The following is a 19,181-nucleotide window of genomic DNA, read 5'->3' on the forward strand; positions in this document are numbered from 1 at the left end:
TGAACCTGGCTTTTTTTTTTTTTCTTGGCTTTAAAATGAATGTCAGCTGAAAACCATTCTCTCAAATCTTTTCTCTCAAAGTAAATAGCAATGATTGGCTATGAGACTATAAGTTTTCAACCCCCTCAGAAATCCAGAATGACTGAGTTAAATGAAATTATGGGAAGCACAAAGCATAGCTTCTAAAACATAGCCAATTTATAGAGACTGCTGAACACCCGGACAGTCCCTATACTACAGAACGTTGGAGCATCCGATCTTCAGCCTTCTGGCCCAGGATCATCTGACAGACCTTAGTGATGCAGAATTATTAAGGGCTGATTACTCTGTCTTCTGCCCTTTATTTTTATTTTCAAGTCTCCCACGGTACCTAACATAGGATCTTACACAGAGTAGACACACGTAAGATTTTTTTTTTGAGTAAATGAATTTTATTTTTATACTGGAAATCCTTGCCTTGAAGCAAAGGAAGTTTCAAGCCTTTCTAAGCAATTACTATCTCCAGCTAAAACCACTTGAGAAGGATACCAGCTGATGGGGGACCTGGCATAGAGAACATCCGAGATTTGAGCAAAAGGAATTGACAACAGACGCCTGGCCCTGGCTTGCCTGCAGCAAACCACTGTGACAACCATTCCCGGGGACATGTTTGGACTGGCTAAGAAGGGTAGAAACCGAATGGTAGTTCAGTCTAGGAGTCATTACCCAGCAGATGTATATTTCGAAGGTCTCCACTGTGTTCGGTACCCATCTAGGCACTAGGGATGGAGGTGGGTGTGGCTTTCTGCCTAAAATGGCGCTGATAGGCTGGTGGAGCTTTGTTTTGACCACGTAATAAGTGGAGTGTGAAACCTGAGTGTCCTAATAAATTCTCTCTTGTTTTGTTTTCTCTTTAAAATTCAGGCACATTTTGGCTTCTTATTACGTGACTTCACAGGTAGAACAATGCAAACTAAGCGTTTTGCCACTTCGGAGGGGAGGGGCGTTTGGCAAGATCCTCTAATGTTACACGGGTGAGTTCATTTAATGAATTCACCAGGATGACCGATACAGATGTAACCCATGAAAGGTGACAATGAGATCCCCATCTTTCTCCTCTGTGTCTATCCTAAGGTTGCTAACTTCTCTCAGCCTTGGCTATGGCTCCTAACTCTTCCTAGTTGGGCCTAGTATCCCTAATACACCGGGTGGGGGAGCATGCTAGCCCCCTACCCCCCCACCAAATTGTGTGGCAGTGGTTTGGGTATATTATCTACTGGCATCTACTGGCATCTTTAAGATGCACAGCCTTATATCTCTCCCTCAGCCAAGGCTCAGAAAGCCCCAGCCAACGTACTGAAAACACTTCTTGCCGCGAGTCCCCACACGATGGAAACTCACTCAAAATCCAGTTGTTGGGAAACCACTGCATACGATGAGTCTTCCTTCCCCTCCACAGTCCACCCTCTTTCCACAGCAGACACCCAGACACCCTTAAAGTTCATCGCTCTCCACTACACTCCGAGAAGTGCAGGAATACATCATCGTGCTTTCCATGGAGGAGAAGGCAGAAAAGATGTCGAGTCCTTTGCTGGTGAGAGACCCGTAGCGGCTGCCGCTGGGCCGGATGGATATGGGCGTTGGGATTTGCTGGTGCCACTGAGCTGGAAAATGGACCAAATAAAGTATTATGATCAAAGGAATCAATGGGAGGAATATTGCTGAACACATTTGACCCTTGTGTCATTATTTTCTGCTTGGTAAAGCATTTGAGCATAGTTGAGTCTCAGAGAGCCCATTTTTAAATTATTATTATTATTTTATTTTATTTTATTATTATTATTATTTTTTTTTTTTTTTTTTTTTTTTTTGGTTTTTCGAGACAGGGTTTCTCTGTGTAGCCCTGGCTGTCCTGGAACTCACTCTGTAGACCAGGCTGGCCTCGAACTCAGAAATCTGCCTGCCTCTGCTTCCCAAGTGCTGGGATTAAAGGTGTGCGCTACCACTGCCCGGCTGAAGAGCACTATTCTTAAGAGGGCCCAGGAAGAGTTCCTCACACTCAAATGACAGTTTGTCTCCAGTTTATAGGGGATCTGATACTCCGTTTGGCCAAGTACTCATTGTACACTTACATGGATGGAGGCACATAACACACCTCCCCATTTGTAAAAAGAAACATTAAAACCTTCCTGATGCTAACTTGGTAATATACTCCTTTAATCCTAAGCACTTGGGACATGGAGGCAGGAAGATCGGGAGTTCAAATCCAGCCTTGGCCACATAGCAAGTTTGCGTCAGTCTAGGCTTCATGAGACCCTGTCTAAAATTGAGGAAGTGCAGAGAGACAGGTAGAGTTATGGAGACTTGAGAAGAGAAAGAAGCCTTCATCCTGGAATGAAATCTCCCACCAGCTGGGAAGTAAATATTCCAGCATAAGGCCAGGCATGGTAGAGCATGCCTTTAATCCCAGCACTCTGGAAGCAGAAGCAGGTGAATCTCTGTGAAATTCACCAGCCTAGTCTACAGAAAGAGTTCCAGGCCAACTAGGGGTGTCGCAGAACAAACAAGAAAATCCAGCACAATTCACAACTGCTTGCTGTTTCCTCTTCCTTCCCAGCTGGAAATTACTAGTTGCAACTCCAGGGATCTGGCTCCCTCTTCTGACCTTCCCAGGTGCCTGCACTCACTTGGTAAGGACTCACACAAATACACATTAATAAAAGTAAACTTTAAAAATAAAAATCTCTACTCATGTCTTTTCCCTGTTGATACGTGAGGTTATAGAAGGGTTCTGGAGATGGCTTCACTAGAATTATAATCTGATAAGGTAAGTCTGAGAGTCAATAAGGTCGGACAAGGAATTCAATACATGCCCTTTTCTTTGTACATGGAGTTTCTGTCAGAATTCCTAGAAAAAGAAGGAGTAGTAAAGGCACTTGATGCCAAGCAGTCTGACCACTTGATTCTCAAAACCAGAAAACAAATGGCGGGGAGAGGCCGTCTTTCAATCACTAAGTATAATGTAATCTATCCAATGTATGCATGGGACGTTCTACAATGATCTTTAAAATTACTTAAAAACCGTCATCCACACACAGATGTTCCTTGCATGAGGTCATACTTACCATATATATCCAACCTAGCTGTGCATGACACGATGCCGGCTTCGTTCTTGGCTGACAGTGTGTACCACCCAGCATCAGACTTCTTGGCTGGCTGGATGAGGAGGCAGACATAGCCTGTTGTGTCCTGGTGCATGCTGGGAAGAGAAATATTCACCTTTAACTTAGGAGCAGAAGCATCTCGGTTCATTTTAGGCTTGGAGAAACTTTGAGGAGGGACAGGAGAAATTTTGCTTTTTAACCTTAGCCTAGAGAAGCCTTCATCTTGTTCTCCTTTGTGTTCTTCCTATTCCTCCCTCAGGCCCCGACCTCTCTTTGAGACAGAGTTTCCTGGCTGGTCTGGAACTCACTAGGTAGACCAAGCTAGCCTCAGCTCAGAGATCCTCCTGATTCTTCTTGTTATTACATCTAGCCCTCTCCTCCTCCCCCTCCTAAAGACTAATTTATTTGAGTATGTATATATGTATGTATGCATGTATGTATGCATGCATGTATGTATGCATGCATGTGTGTATGTATGCATGTATGCATGCATGTATGTGTGTGTATGTATGTATGCATGTATGTATGTATGCACGTATGCATGCTGTATGTATGTATGTATGCATGCATGTGTGTATGCATGTATGCATGCGTGTATATATGTATGCATGCATGTGTGTATGTATGCATGTATGTATGCATGCATGCATGTGTGTATGTATGTATATATGTACACCACATATATACGGATACCCATAAGGGGGCATCAGATTCTCTGGAACTAGAGTTACAGGTGGTTACGAGCCACCATGTGGGTGCTGGGAACTAAACTTGGGTCCTCTGCAAGAGCAGCAAGTGCTCTAACTACTGAGCCAGCTCTCCACTTCGCCTTTGTAAGACAGCATCTCATGTAACTCAGAGAGGCCTTGAACTCACTACCAAGCTGAGAACTTCAACTTTTGGTCTTCCTGCCTCTACCTCTCAAATGCTGGGATATGACATCATATCCAGCCCCAACACAGCCTTTTACTTCTTAAAACACCAAAACCAAAATCTTTCCCAGGTCCTAATACAATAGAGACTATGACACAAGTATGCAAGATCTTATGTGTTCCTTGTATAATTTTTAAGATTTATTATTTTCATCATGTGAATATGTGTGTGCCTCTGTAAGCTTATGTTCTCCATGTAGACGCAGGAGCCGGTGGAGGTATCTTAAAGGGGGTGTTGGGTCCCCTAGAAGTGGAGTTACGGACGGGCAGCTGTGAGTTACCCAGTGTGCATGCTGGGAATTGAACTTGGGTCCTTTGCTGAGCCCTTTTTCTGGTCCCTTCCTTGTATGTTTTTAAAAACTTTTGTTTTCATTTTGAAGGCAGAGTCTCCTATAGTCCAGCACAGCCTCTGACTTGCTATGGAGCCGAGTTGTTAACTGTGAACTCCTAATCCTATGGATGCCTGGGCACTCACTTTTCCTCAGTCTTTCTCTCTCTCTTTCTCTCTCTGGTATATATATATATATATATATATATATATATATATATATATATATATAATTTATATAAATACACTGTCACTGTCTTCAGACACACTAGAAGAAGGCATCAGATCCCATTACAGATGGTTATGAGCCACCTTGTGGTTGCTGGGAATTGAACTCAGGGCCTTTGGAAGAACAGTCAGTGTTCTTAACCACTGAGCCATCTCTCCAGCCCTGGTAAACACATTTTTTTTTCAAGGCAAAGTAAAGGAAACAAAACAAAACAAAACAAAACAAAACTTCTGAGAGGGAGAGGGGCTCAAAGGAAAGAATTCCACCTCTCTCCCTCCTTTTGAGACCAAGTCTTACTCTAGTCTAAGGTTGATTTGGAACTCACTGTGTAGCCCATGCTGGCCCAGAACATATACAATGTGGCTGAAACTCAGGAGCACTGAACTTAATAAAAGCAGCCAGCTGCAAAAGGCTGCAGGCTTATTTGGATGGTCCCATGGGCCCTTCTGAACATAGAAGTGTCCACGGAGGTGGTGTCTGCTGTACCTGATCCTCTCTCTAGTGAACGGGATGGTCTCGTTGTCTTTCTTCCAGTAGAACACAGGCGGGGGCATGCCTATGACTCGGCCTTCCAGTCGCACAGGGTGGCCCTCGGGAACGCCGCTGTTCTGGAGTTTTTCCAGGATCACGGGTGCCTTCTTTACCTCTTTGGCTGAACAAGAGAAATGACTTTTCTATTTGTTTTTGAGACAGAGTCCTATGGTGTAGCCTTGGCTGTCCTGGAACTTTCTTTGTAGACCAGGCTGGCTTTCAACTCTGCCTCTGCTCCCAAGTGCTGGGATTAAAGGTATGCACCACAATACTGAGTCTGAAACGGTGACTTTTTAAAAATGTTTTTTCAAACGTACGTTCAAATGGTTAACGTGTGTGTGTGTGTGTGTGTGTGTGTGTGTGTGTGTGTGTGTATGTGTGTGTGTACTTTTTTTCAGGATTCAGTTCTCCTATTCCTCTATATGGGACCCAAGGATTGAACCCAGGACAGCATGCTTGGTGGCAGGCAACTTTACTCACTGAGCCATCTTGATAGTTTTGAGAATTTTTCATGCACTAAAACTGATTTCTTTTTGGAGGAATTTACTTCATAGGAATTAAATTTTCACTAACTTTATCTCTTTTTTTTTGCTTATTTATTATTTATGTGCACATATATGAGCCAGAATGAGTTTATGTGCACTATGTGAGTTCAGGAACCCTTGAAGGCTAAGAGAGGACTTCATACCCACTGGAACAGGAGTTAAAGGCTGTTATGAGCTGCTGTGTGGGTGCTGGGAGCCAAACCCAGGTCGTTTGCATGAGCAGCAAGTGCTCTAACCACTGGGCAACCTCTCCAGCCCCCAGCCAACCTGCTAGGTTTAATCACACTGTCATTTTTCTTTCTCATAATGTATTTGGAACAAAAGTCTATACAGAGGTGATGGCACACATTTTTAAATCCCAACACTTGGGAGGCAGAGGCAGGCGGATTTCTGAGTTCAAGGCCAGCCTGGTCTATAGAGTGAGTTCCAGGACAGCCAGGGCTACACAGAGAAACCCTGTCTCAAAATACAGAACAAAACTCCCAAAATCCAAAAACAACAACCAACCAACCAACCAATCAAAACCAAAACCAAACAAACAAACAAAACCAACCCCCCCAAAACCAAAATCAAAACAAAAACAGAAAAAAACTTTACGAAATTATGCATTCTAAGAAGCAGCCTCATATATCAAAGTCATTGTTTTAGAAATACGAAGAAAATGTAAAAGTCCGCTGTCCATGCAAAATGACTGTTTTCTTATTATGTTGGCAAGGCTAAATTAAGAGCAGGGAAAAGGATTCACAGAGGAATGGCCACGGGCCTTGAGGGAGGGGAAACAGTCCTGGATTTCTTTCCTCTTCTTTCTTCCTACCTTCTTTTCTTTTTGAGGCATTTTCTCCGTGTAGCCTTGGCTGTCCTTGAACTGAGAGACCCACCTGCCTCTGCTTCCCGGATGCTGGGACTAAAGACATGAGTCACCACTGCCTGGCTCAATCGGTTTTCTTAATGAGCCACCCACAGTTAGAGGAAGCCTAGCCTTAGAATTCTTAAGTTCCAAAATGAAATTCTGGCTGGACCCTTGCTCTGCATCTGAGGATACCTGACTTCCCTTTCTTAGGCCTTGCTGTGGTTGGTTCACATCATCTTTTTTTTTTTTTTTTTTTTTTTTTTTTAAGATTTATTTATTTATTTTATGTGAAGAAGGCATTGAATCCAGTTACAGATGGTTGTGAGCCACCATGTGGGTGCTGGGAATTGAACTCAGGACCTCTGGAAGAACGGCCAGTGCTCTTAACCCCTGAGCTATCTCTCCAGCCCAAGTTCACATCATCTTAGAAAGGTAGAGGCTCATTTGTTTAGCGATTCCACATTTGATGAGCGCCTTCCACTGAGGCAAACATCAGGGAAACAACAAGCCAGGGTTTCAGGAAGTGGCTCAGTGGGGAAAGACTTACCATTAAGCCTGAAGACCTGTTCTTGATCCCTCAGGCTTGCTGGCATGCCAGCCTACTCCTGCAACCTGTACGCTGACTGCCACACAGAGGCCATGGGATACCCCACCCCTTCTCCATAACTGAAAGTGAAAAAACTTAAAGGGGGATTCTCACTCAAGTCTCAGGATGGCGCCCACCCGAAAACTCACGAGAGACTGGCTTGCTGCAAACACATGAGGCAGTTTAATATCAGAGCTCTGGGCCAGCCCATATCTCTATATCTCTCACATAGGAGATACAGGGACTGACCCCGAGGCTCACAGGATTAGGACTTTTTATAGGCAAGGGGTGGGGGAAGTGGGAGATTTTTACATGGGTACACATGATTGGTTGTTTTACATTTTTGAACATCAGCAGGCTGTATAGGCCGAGCGGGCCCAAAAGGGGGAAGGGTGGAAGAACACCAGATGGCCCATTACTCATTTGGACATATCTCTGTTCTAAGGATGTCCTCGTATACTTTTTTTCTTTCATGGTCCAGCCAGGTCCTTGGAAGACTTAACAGGCCTTTGTCCTTCATCTTATAACTCTATATTTTCTGTAACTCATTAACTAGGACCAAACCTGCTGACAGGCATTTTTAACCATTTAGGTTAGGGAAAAAGAAATCACAGGGCCCTGCTATTTTTATTTAGTTTGGGCCTATTTCAAAATTTTCTTTCAAAAGCACAACACAGCAAACCAGAGCCTCTGGCCTCAGAAGCCCAGAGTCTGCAGGGAGGCAAAGCAGTGAGCCATTATCCAGTAGTCCACGCACTCTGCGAATCTTGCCTGTTCTTGTGCCGTAGAAACAGAGGCGGTTGCCAAGGGCTGTCTGACAAACCCACTGTGCCCCGGTTGTGACACTGGACTTAGGCTGTTACATTATTCACTTCTGTTTTTATTCTTGAGAGGGAACCTGTGATAACTAGGCTGGTCTCAACCTCGCTGTGTAGGCCGACTTCCTGTTCCACCTGTGCAGCTGTAGAGTATCAGATATATGCATGCCGCCATAGCTGGTGTAAGTTGGCTACCTGTGCTCTCAGGCACTCTACCAACTGAGCTGATAAACCCCTGGTCCTGAAATTAGGCTTTACAAAAGGGTGCTAGGTAAAGAACATTCCAGGTAGGAGGACCATGGGCGTGATGCAAGGATATGTAATTTAGGCAACAGAGGAGCCTAGTGTGGTCCAAGAATCAGTCTGAAGGGCATACGGTTAGACTGTAGTGCCAGCCAGTTAAATAACGCATTGATTGCGTGGTCGATTATTGCAATTTCTCCCGCTGATTATATGATTACAATGAAGAAGCAGCCATTTTACATGTCTAGATTACTACGTACCTCAGGAAGCGGTGCAGAAAATATGGTCTGCTACTGCCAAGGAGGAAGAGATTGCTGGATCGAGGGTCTCGTCTGAGTATTTGGACAGTCACTTTGGAGGGAGTTCTGCCCAGGAGTCCCATAGCAATCCTTACCTACCACAGTGAGCTCCAGACTAAAGGAATTCTGCCCCGTTTTGTTGGTGGCCACACACGTGTAGGTTCCTGCATCCCGTTGGGTGAGCGGGTCGATGAGCAGAGAGTGGACTCCCGTCTCTCTGACCAGCATCTTGTGGGAGGCGTCGGGTAGCACAGGTTGCCCATTGAGCAGCCATGTCAGCTCCGGGGGTGGCAAGCCACTCACCTAACAGATGACAGAATGGTTGATGCAGATGACATAGACAGGCAGATTCATCTGGTGACTGAATTCTTTATCCTTATTGGCACCAAATATAGAGTCAAGGAAGACACGGAAGAGTGGGGACTCTGCCACAGCCTTGGAAGGGGGGGTCTGAATGGGGCTGCGACTTTGAACCATTTCAGTCCTGAATGATCCACGTGATTGCGTCCCAGAGTGATGATGGAAACAAATAGAAAAACCCAGGCTGCGGCGTCAGTAAGAGAGAGATGACTTCAGCTTAGATACCAGAGTTAGAAAAGGCAGCTATTAAATCAATGTTCTCAAATTTTGTTCATGGACTAGATTTTAAAAAGAAAACTTTGAGAACTAATTATAACATTAAAACAGAATCTCTGGGGAGAGAGACCAGGAGCTTGTATTTTTTAAAGTTTAGAGACTCAGGGGAGCGTACAACCTGAATATTATTTAGGCACCAACTGGGGGAATGAGAGCCGCACACAGAAAGGGGCTCTCCGCACAGGCTTGCTCTCCAGCCTGCACTGACCTGCGCCTACATTTCCCATAACACCCTGCACAGTTGTCTGGCATAGAAGTGATGACATCAGTGTCCTGTTACACAGAGAGGGCAATGTTACCATTGCCCTGCCTATATGAAGCCTCATTTCTGATTGGGAAATTAGAATGCAGAATGACAAAAGGTGACAGAAGTGGCTTAGTGCAAGAAAAAAGGAAGTTTCTCCCTTCCCTGTAACCAAAGACGCAAGATTCAAGCTTCTGACTTCATAAAGGGTTCCAGGGACCACATAGAAAAGTCCACAAGTTATCTTCTCAGAATAATCAACCTGATATAATGCCCACATAAAATGGTTTTACTTTAACGATTTTATGTTTCCATACTCTGTATTATTAAGGTATGGTGATTTAAGATGCTAAGGACACATTTGTATATGGTATCAAAAAGATTAAGCACTCTGGAAGAGCCTATGGAGAGGACAGTTTCCCTCCCCTTCCCCAAGACCCCTTCATCTGAGAGGAAAACCTCGTAAAAACAAATACAAACAAAAATGAGGGTAAAGAAATAACCAGATGCAAAATCTGGACAGGCCTGGTTCTAAGGACGGGTGCTTGGAAGTACCTTACAGTCCAGCCGACAGAGGCGGCCCTCGTGAGCCACCATATCCCCAGGGGCCTGCAGGAAATGTGGTCGGAAAAACCGTTCCTGTAGAGGCTCTTTGTCTCTTTCTTGCATTCTGGACCTTCCTCTATAAGAAACATTTACAAACATATGACAATAACTGTATGCATTTAGGCTATATGGCTATCATGAGATAGTCTCCTGTAGCCCAGGCTAGCCTTGAGCTCATTAGTAATCAAGGATGATTTTGAACTAATCTCTGATCCTCCTGTCTCTACCTCCCAAGTGCTGGCATTACAGGCTTGCAGCATTGTGCCCAGTTTATATGGTACTGGGGGAAATCTAGGGCTTGGTGCATGTTAGGTAAGGACTCTACCAAGTGAACCACACTCCTAGAGTAGAGAGGAATGACTAGACCATCAATCAATCAATCAATCAACCAACCAATCAATCAATCACAGCTTACAACTGATACAAATACACACACACACACAACCCAAATCAAACCCAAAGCTTTTTGTGGCAAGTATCCCGTACACTATAGTATTATTTCTGAGCTCTGAAATCAAGTCAATAAGCTCAGGGCTGAGTGCTTCCAAAGGACCCAAGTTCAGATCCCCACACCCATGCTGAGTGGCTCACAACCACCCTTCAGCTTTCAGAGGGTCCGCTGCACCTGCACTCATGTGCACATGACCTGCCCATCCACATAACTAAAAATAATAAAAACTAAATAAGCAGTCCCTGGCCTCTTTCTCTCTGAAGTCATTCAGTGTCAATCGGCTTAGCTCCTCTCCCTGTGGCATCTGGCATTTGTTGAAAAGTCATCAAAATAAAGAAATAAATCTGTGAGCCCAAAGAAGAGGCCTGTGAGTCACCCGGAACAGGATGGCTGTGACCGCAAGAAAAGTCAGTCTGGTAATAAAACTATGTCTGAAATTAAAGATGACCATGAACTTGAACTAGTGAGAGTGATCGGTTGTAACAGCTGTTCTCGAAAACAAAACAAAGAAGATAAAGGAGGGGCTGGAGAGGTGACTTCACAATGGCAGCCGTAGGAAACACCCCTCTTTATTTTTAGTTCCTTTGGTAAACTATGTCGTTCATCAGCCTCAGCAACTATGGAAAGTTCACTGACTTAAGTCTTTGTGGCACCCCAAGACTCAAGGAGAAAGCCGGGTTCTTTCTCATTAATGGTTTATAAAAAGCCAGGAGGAAAGACCAGTTACCATGAAGACTACAGCAGAAACATGCAGCCCTCAAGTTTCTGTCTGGTGATAGAAAAGTCAGTCAGTTTTAAAGTGTCTCATCACGCGTTACATGAACAGGTGCTAATGGTTACAAGTTTTGTACCACCATGATGGTGCCAAAGGGGTTGGGGATATAGTTCAGTTGGTCCAGTTGGTTCAGCATATATAAAGCTCAGGGTTCACTTCCCGGCGGCATATAAACTGGGAGTGGGTGGGGCATGCCTATGATCCCACCGCTTAGGAGGTGAAGGCAGAATTATCAGTTTAAAGTCATTCTCTGCTGTATATTGAGTTTAAGGGTCTGGGCTACATGGGAGCCTGTCTTTTTTTTTTTTTTTTTTTTTTTTAAATTTTTATTTATTTGTTATTTGTGAGTACACTGTAGCTGTCTTTAGACACACCAGAAGAGGGCATCAGGTCCTATTACAGATGGTTGTGAGCCACCATGTGGTTGCTGGGAATTGAACTCAGGACCTCTAGAAGAGCAACCGGTTCTCTTAACCACTAAGCCATCTGGCCAGCCTGGGAGCCTGTCTTTAAAAGGAGTTGGGGGCAGGGGGCTGGAGGGATGGCTCAGCTGTTAAGCATACTGGCTGCTCTTCCAGAGAACCCAGGTTCAATGTCTTCGAAGCTCACAACTGTCTGTTCTAGGGGATCTGGAGTCCTCATATATGTGTGTGTGTGTGTATATATGTACACACACACACACACATATATACACACATATATACATATACATACATACTTGCATATATACGCACACATGTGGGCAAAATACCAATGCACATAAAGTTAAAAATAATAAGAAAAAAGTGCCCAAGCCCAGAGCTTCTCAAACATAAATGTGCCTGTGCGTCTGCTGGGGGGTTTGTTAAAGTGTGGATTCTGACTTGGATTCTTGGAATCAGGCTTAATGTCTGTATTTCAAGGAGCTGCCTGGTGGTGGCGCTGCAATGTGTCTGGTACATGTAATCAGACCTTACAACTGCTAGTGAGTGGGGATACGGGAGGACTCTAGAAAAGGGAGAATCTCCTGCCTTTACCTGTGAGGCTGACCACCAGGGCTGAGTCGGTTTCGAATAGGCAAACCCTGTACCATCAAGTGGCCAGAACAGCTGATTCTCCCCTGAAAAGCAGAAAACAATCAAGATTAAAATAAACAGAAATCCGTATGTTTCAATTTATATTAATGGTTTCTTCACCAAAACATTATACATTATTTTTTTAAAATAATAAAGAGCCTTTCTGTGTTCAAAAGGAAAAAAAAAAACACTACAACCTTAGTTTTGGTTTGGTTTTCAAGACAGGGTTTCTCTATGTAACCCTGGGTATCCTGGAACTTGCTCTGTAGACCAGGCTAGCCTTGAACTCAGAGATCTCCCTGTTTCTGTATCCCAAGTGCTGAGATTAAAGGTGTGCGACAACACTGCTTGGTTAAAAGCAATACAACTTTAAGTGTGTGTGTGTGTGTGTTCCTGTGCTTAGGTGCATTTACATGTGTGTATTGAGGCCTGGGGTTGATGTTGGGAGTCTTGCTAGACAGCCCTCCACCTTAGTCATTGAGGAAGGATCTCTCTGTTGAACCCAGTGCTTGCAGATGTGACTAATATGGCTAGCAGCTTGCACTGGGGCTCCCCTATCTCTGCCCTCCGGGGCTTGAATGCCAGGTGGGCCACCACACCCACCCGGCATTCACAGGAGGTCTGGTCCTCATACTTAAACAGTCAGTGCTTCACAAAGCTGGCTTTCTGGGGCTGGATAGATGGCTCAGAGGTTAGGAGAGCTTGCTGCTCTTTCAGATGACCCAAGCTGTTCCCGGCACCCACATAACCACATAATTCTAGTTTTAGGGGATCTGACATCCTCTTCTAGTCTCTGAGGACATATGCATATTTTTTCCCTTAATTTAACATTTCTTGTAGCAACAATGCAAAGAGCATGGCCAGATATTCTTTATGCTTTCCTCAATAGAAATCAGTCAATACTGACATTTCTGGGGGTAAGGCATGGAAATAGGAATAGTGGCTATATGTATGTTGTACATTCTGTCCTGTCTTTTAGGGGAAACTAAAACTTGGTCTCATTCAGAAAAGAAAAGCAGAAGATTGCAGCTCTCCAACTTTTATCCATAAAGATAAAAGAAAAAAATCTGAGATGAATTTGAGAGATATTTCAAGCCTTTTTATTTTTTCTCTAGTTTATTTTAATTTTCAAAAGGTTTGTTTAAAGTATGAGTATTTGGCTCAGATATGCCTCTGTGTACTATTTATGTCTGATTCCCTTGGAAGTCAGAAGAGGCCAGAACTCCTAGGACCAGAGTTATGGATGGTTGTCCGCTACTGTGTGGGTGCTGGGAACTGAACCCAGGTCCTCTGCAAGAGTATCAGGTGCTGTTAATGTGCAGATCCACTCTTCTACCCTCTTTTATTTAATTAATCTGTATTTATTTGTATATGTATATATGTTTGCCAGGTATGTGGGTGTCTTCAAAGGCCTTAGAGCCCACTGAGCCACCGAGCCATAGTTGCAAGTAGTTGTGAGCTGCCTGATACGGGTGCTGGGAACTAAACACGGGTCTTCTGGGAGTAGCAGCAAATGCTCTTAACTACTGATGCCCTTGGTTTTGTTTTGATTTGTTTTATTTGCCTTCAGACTCGATACATTGTGTCCTTGAACTGATCCTGCTTGCTTGTTTCTATATGGTGTTGAGGAAAACTGCAGGGCCTCAAGCATGACAGACAAGCACTCTAAATACTAAATTGTATCCTCCAGCTCCACCAATGTCTTCTGACAAGGGCACCAAGTAGCAAGCAGACTGGTCTAAATTTGACCCTGTGTTCTAGTTAGGCCCAATCACAACACTTCTCTCCCATTCTCCTTAAGGTCTCATTCACAAGGGCCATCAACACACCTGATGGTGTCCAGGAGCCCTGCAACTGACCTGGGGGTTGGCCGCCATGATGGTGTAGTTGCCGTCATCGTCGCCATGGGTGGACTCAATGTGTAGCGAGCAGGTCCCATCCCCTTCTCTCCTCATTTTACAGTGCTCGTTTCTCTTAGAAATCTGCTTCCCATCTTTGAACCAATAAACCTGGCATGAGAGGGAAGCAAGGAACTGTTGGTGAGAATATACTATGAGCATAACTTCAAGGGTAGAGACATTCAGAGCTACGAGACAAAAGGCCAAACGCCATCTCTGTTGCAAGACACTCATCTTTTACAAACACTGAGATAGATCATAAAACATGTTCAAAATGACTATACTATGCAGTCCCACCTGTACCTATACAATACCTAAGTTAAAAAAAGTACACTACGATCTAAGCACTGTGGTAAAGTTTTTTACTATCTTTATTATACCTCATAATTAGCTTAAGGATACTCAAAGGATCACTAAGTCTTCCCAGGCAAAATGATGAACAAGGAACCCGGGTCATCCCTCCATTACCCGATGTAAGTCCCAGTCATAAAACAGATGCAGGTCTGAGCATCCGGATGGCTCACCTTGCTTGAAAGGCTAGCGTGGTTTATTGGATAAAAAAAGAATAAGGCTAGCATCAAGTTGCTAGGTTTACCCTCTGGCCAAAATCCAAAGTCTCAGACTGAAATCTACAGATTTGCTGTGCATGTTTCTATGGCTGAGCTTTTCAAGGCAAGGTAGATAACGTGATGGTTATAGGTGGTTACCTAACCCTGTGTGGCACCACCACACTCCTGTTTGTGAATGCAGATCCCTGCCACAGCCACACTGGGTGCAAAGCCTTCTCTGACTGCCAAGGAATGTGATGACTCAGAGCCAGTGACAAGCATGGGACATTCTTGGCGTTAGCTACCCTAACAGTAAGGACACCAATATAGCTCTCTTTGTATGACAAAAGGCACCCTGTGGGTCTTAAATAGAAACCAAATACAATGAGAAATATTAACTGGATGGGTTCAGTGGCTAAGAAGGCCAATAATCCAAAATAAATTATCATGACTAAGAAGTTTGTTTTAAACTTTTATTAAAATTCAAACAAAGTTTGACGTGATAGCACTTGCCTTTAATCCCAGCCCTCCAGAGACAGAGGCAGGTGGATCTTTGTGACGTTGAGGCCAGCCTGGTCTGCATAGTGAGTCCCAGGCCAGTCAGGACTACAGGAGACCCTGCCTAAAAAAATACAAACAAAAACCCCTAACAAGTCTGATTTCTTTTTGGCCTAATGATCTTGTTCCTGATACTTTTCAGCTAAATACTGGCGGCCTTGCTAATTTTTGAGAATTGTTTTCCATTCTTGTTCTGTAGATATTTCACTGTAGTATGACAAGTTTGCGTGTATATGTGTGCATGTGCATACGTGTGTGTGCATGTATGTTTGTGTGTATGTGTTTTTTTTTTTTTTCCTGAATTAGGGTAGCCTAGGCTGGCCTCAAATACACTATATAGCCAAGGATGATCTTGAACTCCTGATTCACTTGCTAAGTGTTGGGATTATAGGCACGCATCGCCATGTCCAGGTTGTATATGTTTTGGGGGATTGAACCCAGGGCTTCATGCTTGCTACATAGTGAGCTACATCCCAAGCCAGAGACTTTTCTTTTTAATGTGTCTCTGGTGGTTGGGTGGCTGGAGCAAGAAGAGTCCAGAAGAGGGCATCAGATGTCCTGGAGCTTGAGTTACAGATGTTTGTGAACCATCCTAAGTGGGTGCTTGGAACTAAAGTCCCATCCTGTAAAAGCAGCAAGTGCTCTTGGCTGTGAAGCCTTCTCTCTAGCCCTCTGAGACATTTTTTGTTCCTGGTATGAAGGACACATGCTAGTAGTGTCTGTCCACTCAAGGGGACAACCCTGTCACCGAGCTACAGCCAAGCCCCGTGAGACTTTTTGAAAACCCTATATATAGTTCCATGCTGTTGGTGATCAACTGGCAGGTCATCTTCCCTACCTTTGGAACAGGTATCCCAACAATTTTGCAGGTGAAGGTGACTGGGGAGCCTTCAGTAACCCGGAAGTGCTTGAGTCTTTTGTCAAAGATGGGTGCGATGCACTTGCCCGTGGGGATTTCCTCGTGCTGTATCTCGTCATCGGATTCGTCGACAGGAGTACGCTCCAGACGGAACTCTATCTCGTTCATCAGCCTCTGCTCAAAGCTGGAAATTTTATATTCCTGTCAAAGAAGAAGGATATGTTGAGCCGGGCAGTGGTGGCGCACGCCTTTAATCCCAGCACTCGGGAGGCAGAGGCAGGCGGATTTCTGTGTTCGAGGCCAGCCTGGTCTACAGAGTGAGTTCCAGGACAGCCAGGGCTACACAGAAAAACCCTGTCTCGAAAAACAAAAAGCCAAAAACAAAAAAAAAAAAAAAAAAAAAAAAAAAAAAGAAGAAGAAGAAAAGAAAAGAAAAGAAAAGAAGGGTATGTTGAAATGACTATGTAAAATAAACTTTATCATCATTGTTAATATAATTGTATAAGGGACTGTGTATGCATGCCTTGGCCCCATGCTAATGTCCTAGACAGCTCTCTGGAGTCAATTCTTGTCTTAGGGTTTTTTGTTGTTGTTGTTTTGTTTTGTTTTTTGTTTTAAATAGATTTATTTTTACTTTACATGTCTGGATGTTTTGCCTGCATGTAAGTGCTTGGCATTAAATTCAGGTCTTCCGAAAAAACATACAGTACTCTTAACCACTGAGCCACCTCCCTGTCCCCTTAGATGGGAATTTCTGTTGCTGTGATGAAGACTAGGACCAAAAGCAACTCTGGAGGGAGAAGGTTTATTTCGTCTTGGAGGTTACATCATCTAGAGAAGTCAGGGCGGGAACTCAAGGCCGGAGCTGAAGCAGAGGCCGTGGAGTAACACCGCTTACTGGTCTGCTCCCCATGGTTGTTCAGTTTGTTTTCTTATACAGACCAGGACCACCTGCCCAGGGGTGGCACTGCCTACCATGATAGGCTGGGCCCTATCACATCAGTCACTGATCAATACGATGCCACAGAGACTTGCCTGTAGGCCAATCCAATGGCGGCATTTACTCAAGTAAAGATTCCCTTCTCCTAGAATAGTCTGGATGTGTGTGAAGCTGAGAAAAACCAGCCGTAGCTCTGCTTCTAACTTGTCGTGGGTTCTGGGGATGAACTCCAGCCATCAGGCTTACGGAGGAGAAGTATATAAAAATATATTCCATGGTAAAATGGAAATTCCAGCTTCAGAAAAACGCTGTTCAAGCCGTAGAGAACGTCACTGACACGGATGGTTTGGGTCTGGTTCACTTCAATGTGTGACCGTTAAGTTTATTTGCAAGCTTTTAAGTAATAACATTTATAAAGTTAAAAAAAAATATGGACAGGTATACCTGATCAATGTACCAACCATGTAATCCGATGTGTTAACTGAAGATGAGGGTTAAGATAAAAATGTAAAGGCCAAGCTGCTTCCGTGGTGACAGATTAAACATTTGGCAGGCGGAGCCTTAGGAACAAGGGCACTGTGACAGAGAATCCTGCGTGGCCTGTTACTAAATCCCTGAGCTGATGGGCGGTTTGAGCAGCAGGTTTGTTTGATCTCAAGGTCAAATGTGTTGGTCACACACAGATCCAACTGTAAAGTTACAACCTATGTCACAACCCCTGATAGTCTGTACAAGTGTGAGCATTAGTGTGTCTACATTAAACCCACAGGTCCTTTCTGTACTGTTACTAGTGAAAAGGACTCAACTGGTCCACCACTGATGGATGGTACTCATTTCTGATTTCCCAGACTGGGTTTGGGTCACATCTCACTTCTGCCTTATCTACTTTTGGAATAAAAATGCAAGTTTCTGTATCAGCTGCCTTCAGTGATATCTGTAATCAAAAGAAAGAACACAGAGATGAGTGTGTGTGCCTGCACACACACACACACACACACACACACGCACGCGCACATACACACACGATTTAGAATAGAGTTGTGTGAAGAGAATTTTGAGTGCCTGTGAGAAAACTCCAAGAAAACAAGAGTCTTGTGGCCTCGGTTTCTTTAAATACACGGAATTGTTCTTGGAACGTGCTTCCATGCCTTTCTCTGTGGCAGATAGGAGTGAGTTTACTTTAGATTTTTCATTGCCACTGGTTACTGCTATTTGTTTATATGCCTTAGTGGAAAAACACGTTTTTGCCTCATGTAGCTTGTCCCCATGATTGTACACTTTACTCATGTGATTTCTTTTAACCCTCAGAGTGTAAATTGTCTGATGCTCTGAGAAAAGTTGACTGTTGCATGAGACTACAGTCTGCCTCTGTTTTAGGCTCTATTCTCCCAGGTTTCCTGCCAACTAAAGCAGTAAACACACACACACACACACACACACACATACACACACACACACACACACACATACACACACACACACATACACACACACACACACACACACACACACACACACACACACACACACTCACACACCCCCTTCTGTGTAATATGGCCAGTATAGAACTCAAATAAATTTTAAATGACCTGTTCTTTCTGGTTCCATAGAATTACAGCGGCTGTGCATAAAAGAAAATGAAAATCTAAAAGTAAAAATTTCAGAAGATGCTACTTGAAATGTGTGCCTTCTTTCAAAAGTATAAAAATTCTTCTGAAGGGAGATGTGGTACTCTGAGTGAGAATGGCCCCTGTAGGCTCACATATTTAAATGTTTGACCCCCAGTTAGTGGAACTGTTTGGGAAGGACTAGAAGGTGTGGCCTTGTTGGAGGAAGTGTGTCACTTGGGGTGGGCTTTGGGGTTTGAAATGCTAGGCCAGGCCCAGTCTGTCTGTCTGTCTGTCTATCTATCTATCTATCTATCTATCTATCTATCTATCTATCATCTTCTTGTTGCCTGTGAATCAGGATGTAAAGCTCTCAGCTACTGTTCCAACAACATACTTGTCTGCTTCCCAACTTGTTATGATTAAATCCTCTAAAACCGTAAGCCAGCTCCAGTTAAAAGCTTTCCTTTATGAGAGTTGTCTTGGTGTTTCTTCACAGC

General features: G+C 43.9%; 1 protein-coding gene across 2 annotated transcripts in view; it reads right to left on the reverse strand.

Annotated features, from left to right (window-relative positions):
• Positions 1-416: 416 nt before the first annotated feature.
• Mypn (myopalladin) overlaps positions 417-19,181 on the reverse strand; it is a 94,370-nt gene continuing 75,605 nt past the window's right edge. For both annotated transcript variants that reach the window (XM_076917194.1, XM_034524828.2), the window contains 8 exons: positions 16,114-16,335; positions 14,131-14,280; positions 12,233-12,315; positions 9,940-10,066; positions 8,600-8,807; positions 5,119-5,284; positions 3,105-3,238; positions 417-1,643 (listed from right to left, as the gene is read on the reverse strand). In XM_076917194.1, the coding sequence (XP_076773309.1) occupies positions 1,474-1,643; positions 3,105-3,238; positions 5,119-5,284; positions 8,600-8,807; positions 9,940-10,066; positions 12,233-12,315; positions 14,131-14,280; positions 16,114-16,335 (1,260 nt within the window). In that variant the 3' untranslated portion in view covers positions 417-1,473. The remainder of the gene's footprint in view (positions 1,644-3,104; positions 3,239-5,118; positions 5,285-8,599; positions 8,808-9,939; positions 10,067-12,232; positions 12,316-14,130; positions 14,281-16,113; positions 16,336-19,181) is intronic.

This window comes from Arvicanthis niloticus, chromosome 20 (genome assembly GCF_011762505.2).
Source record: "Arvicanthis niloticus isolate mArvNil1 chromosome 20, mArvNil1.pat.X, whole genome shotgun sequence".
NCBI lineage: Eukaryota > Metazoa > Chordata > Mammalia > Rodentia > Muridae > Arvicanthis > Arvicanthis niloticus.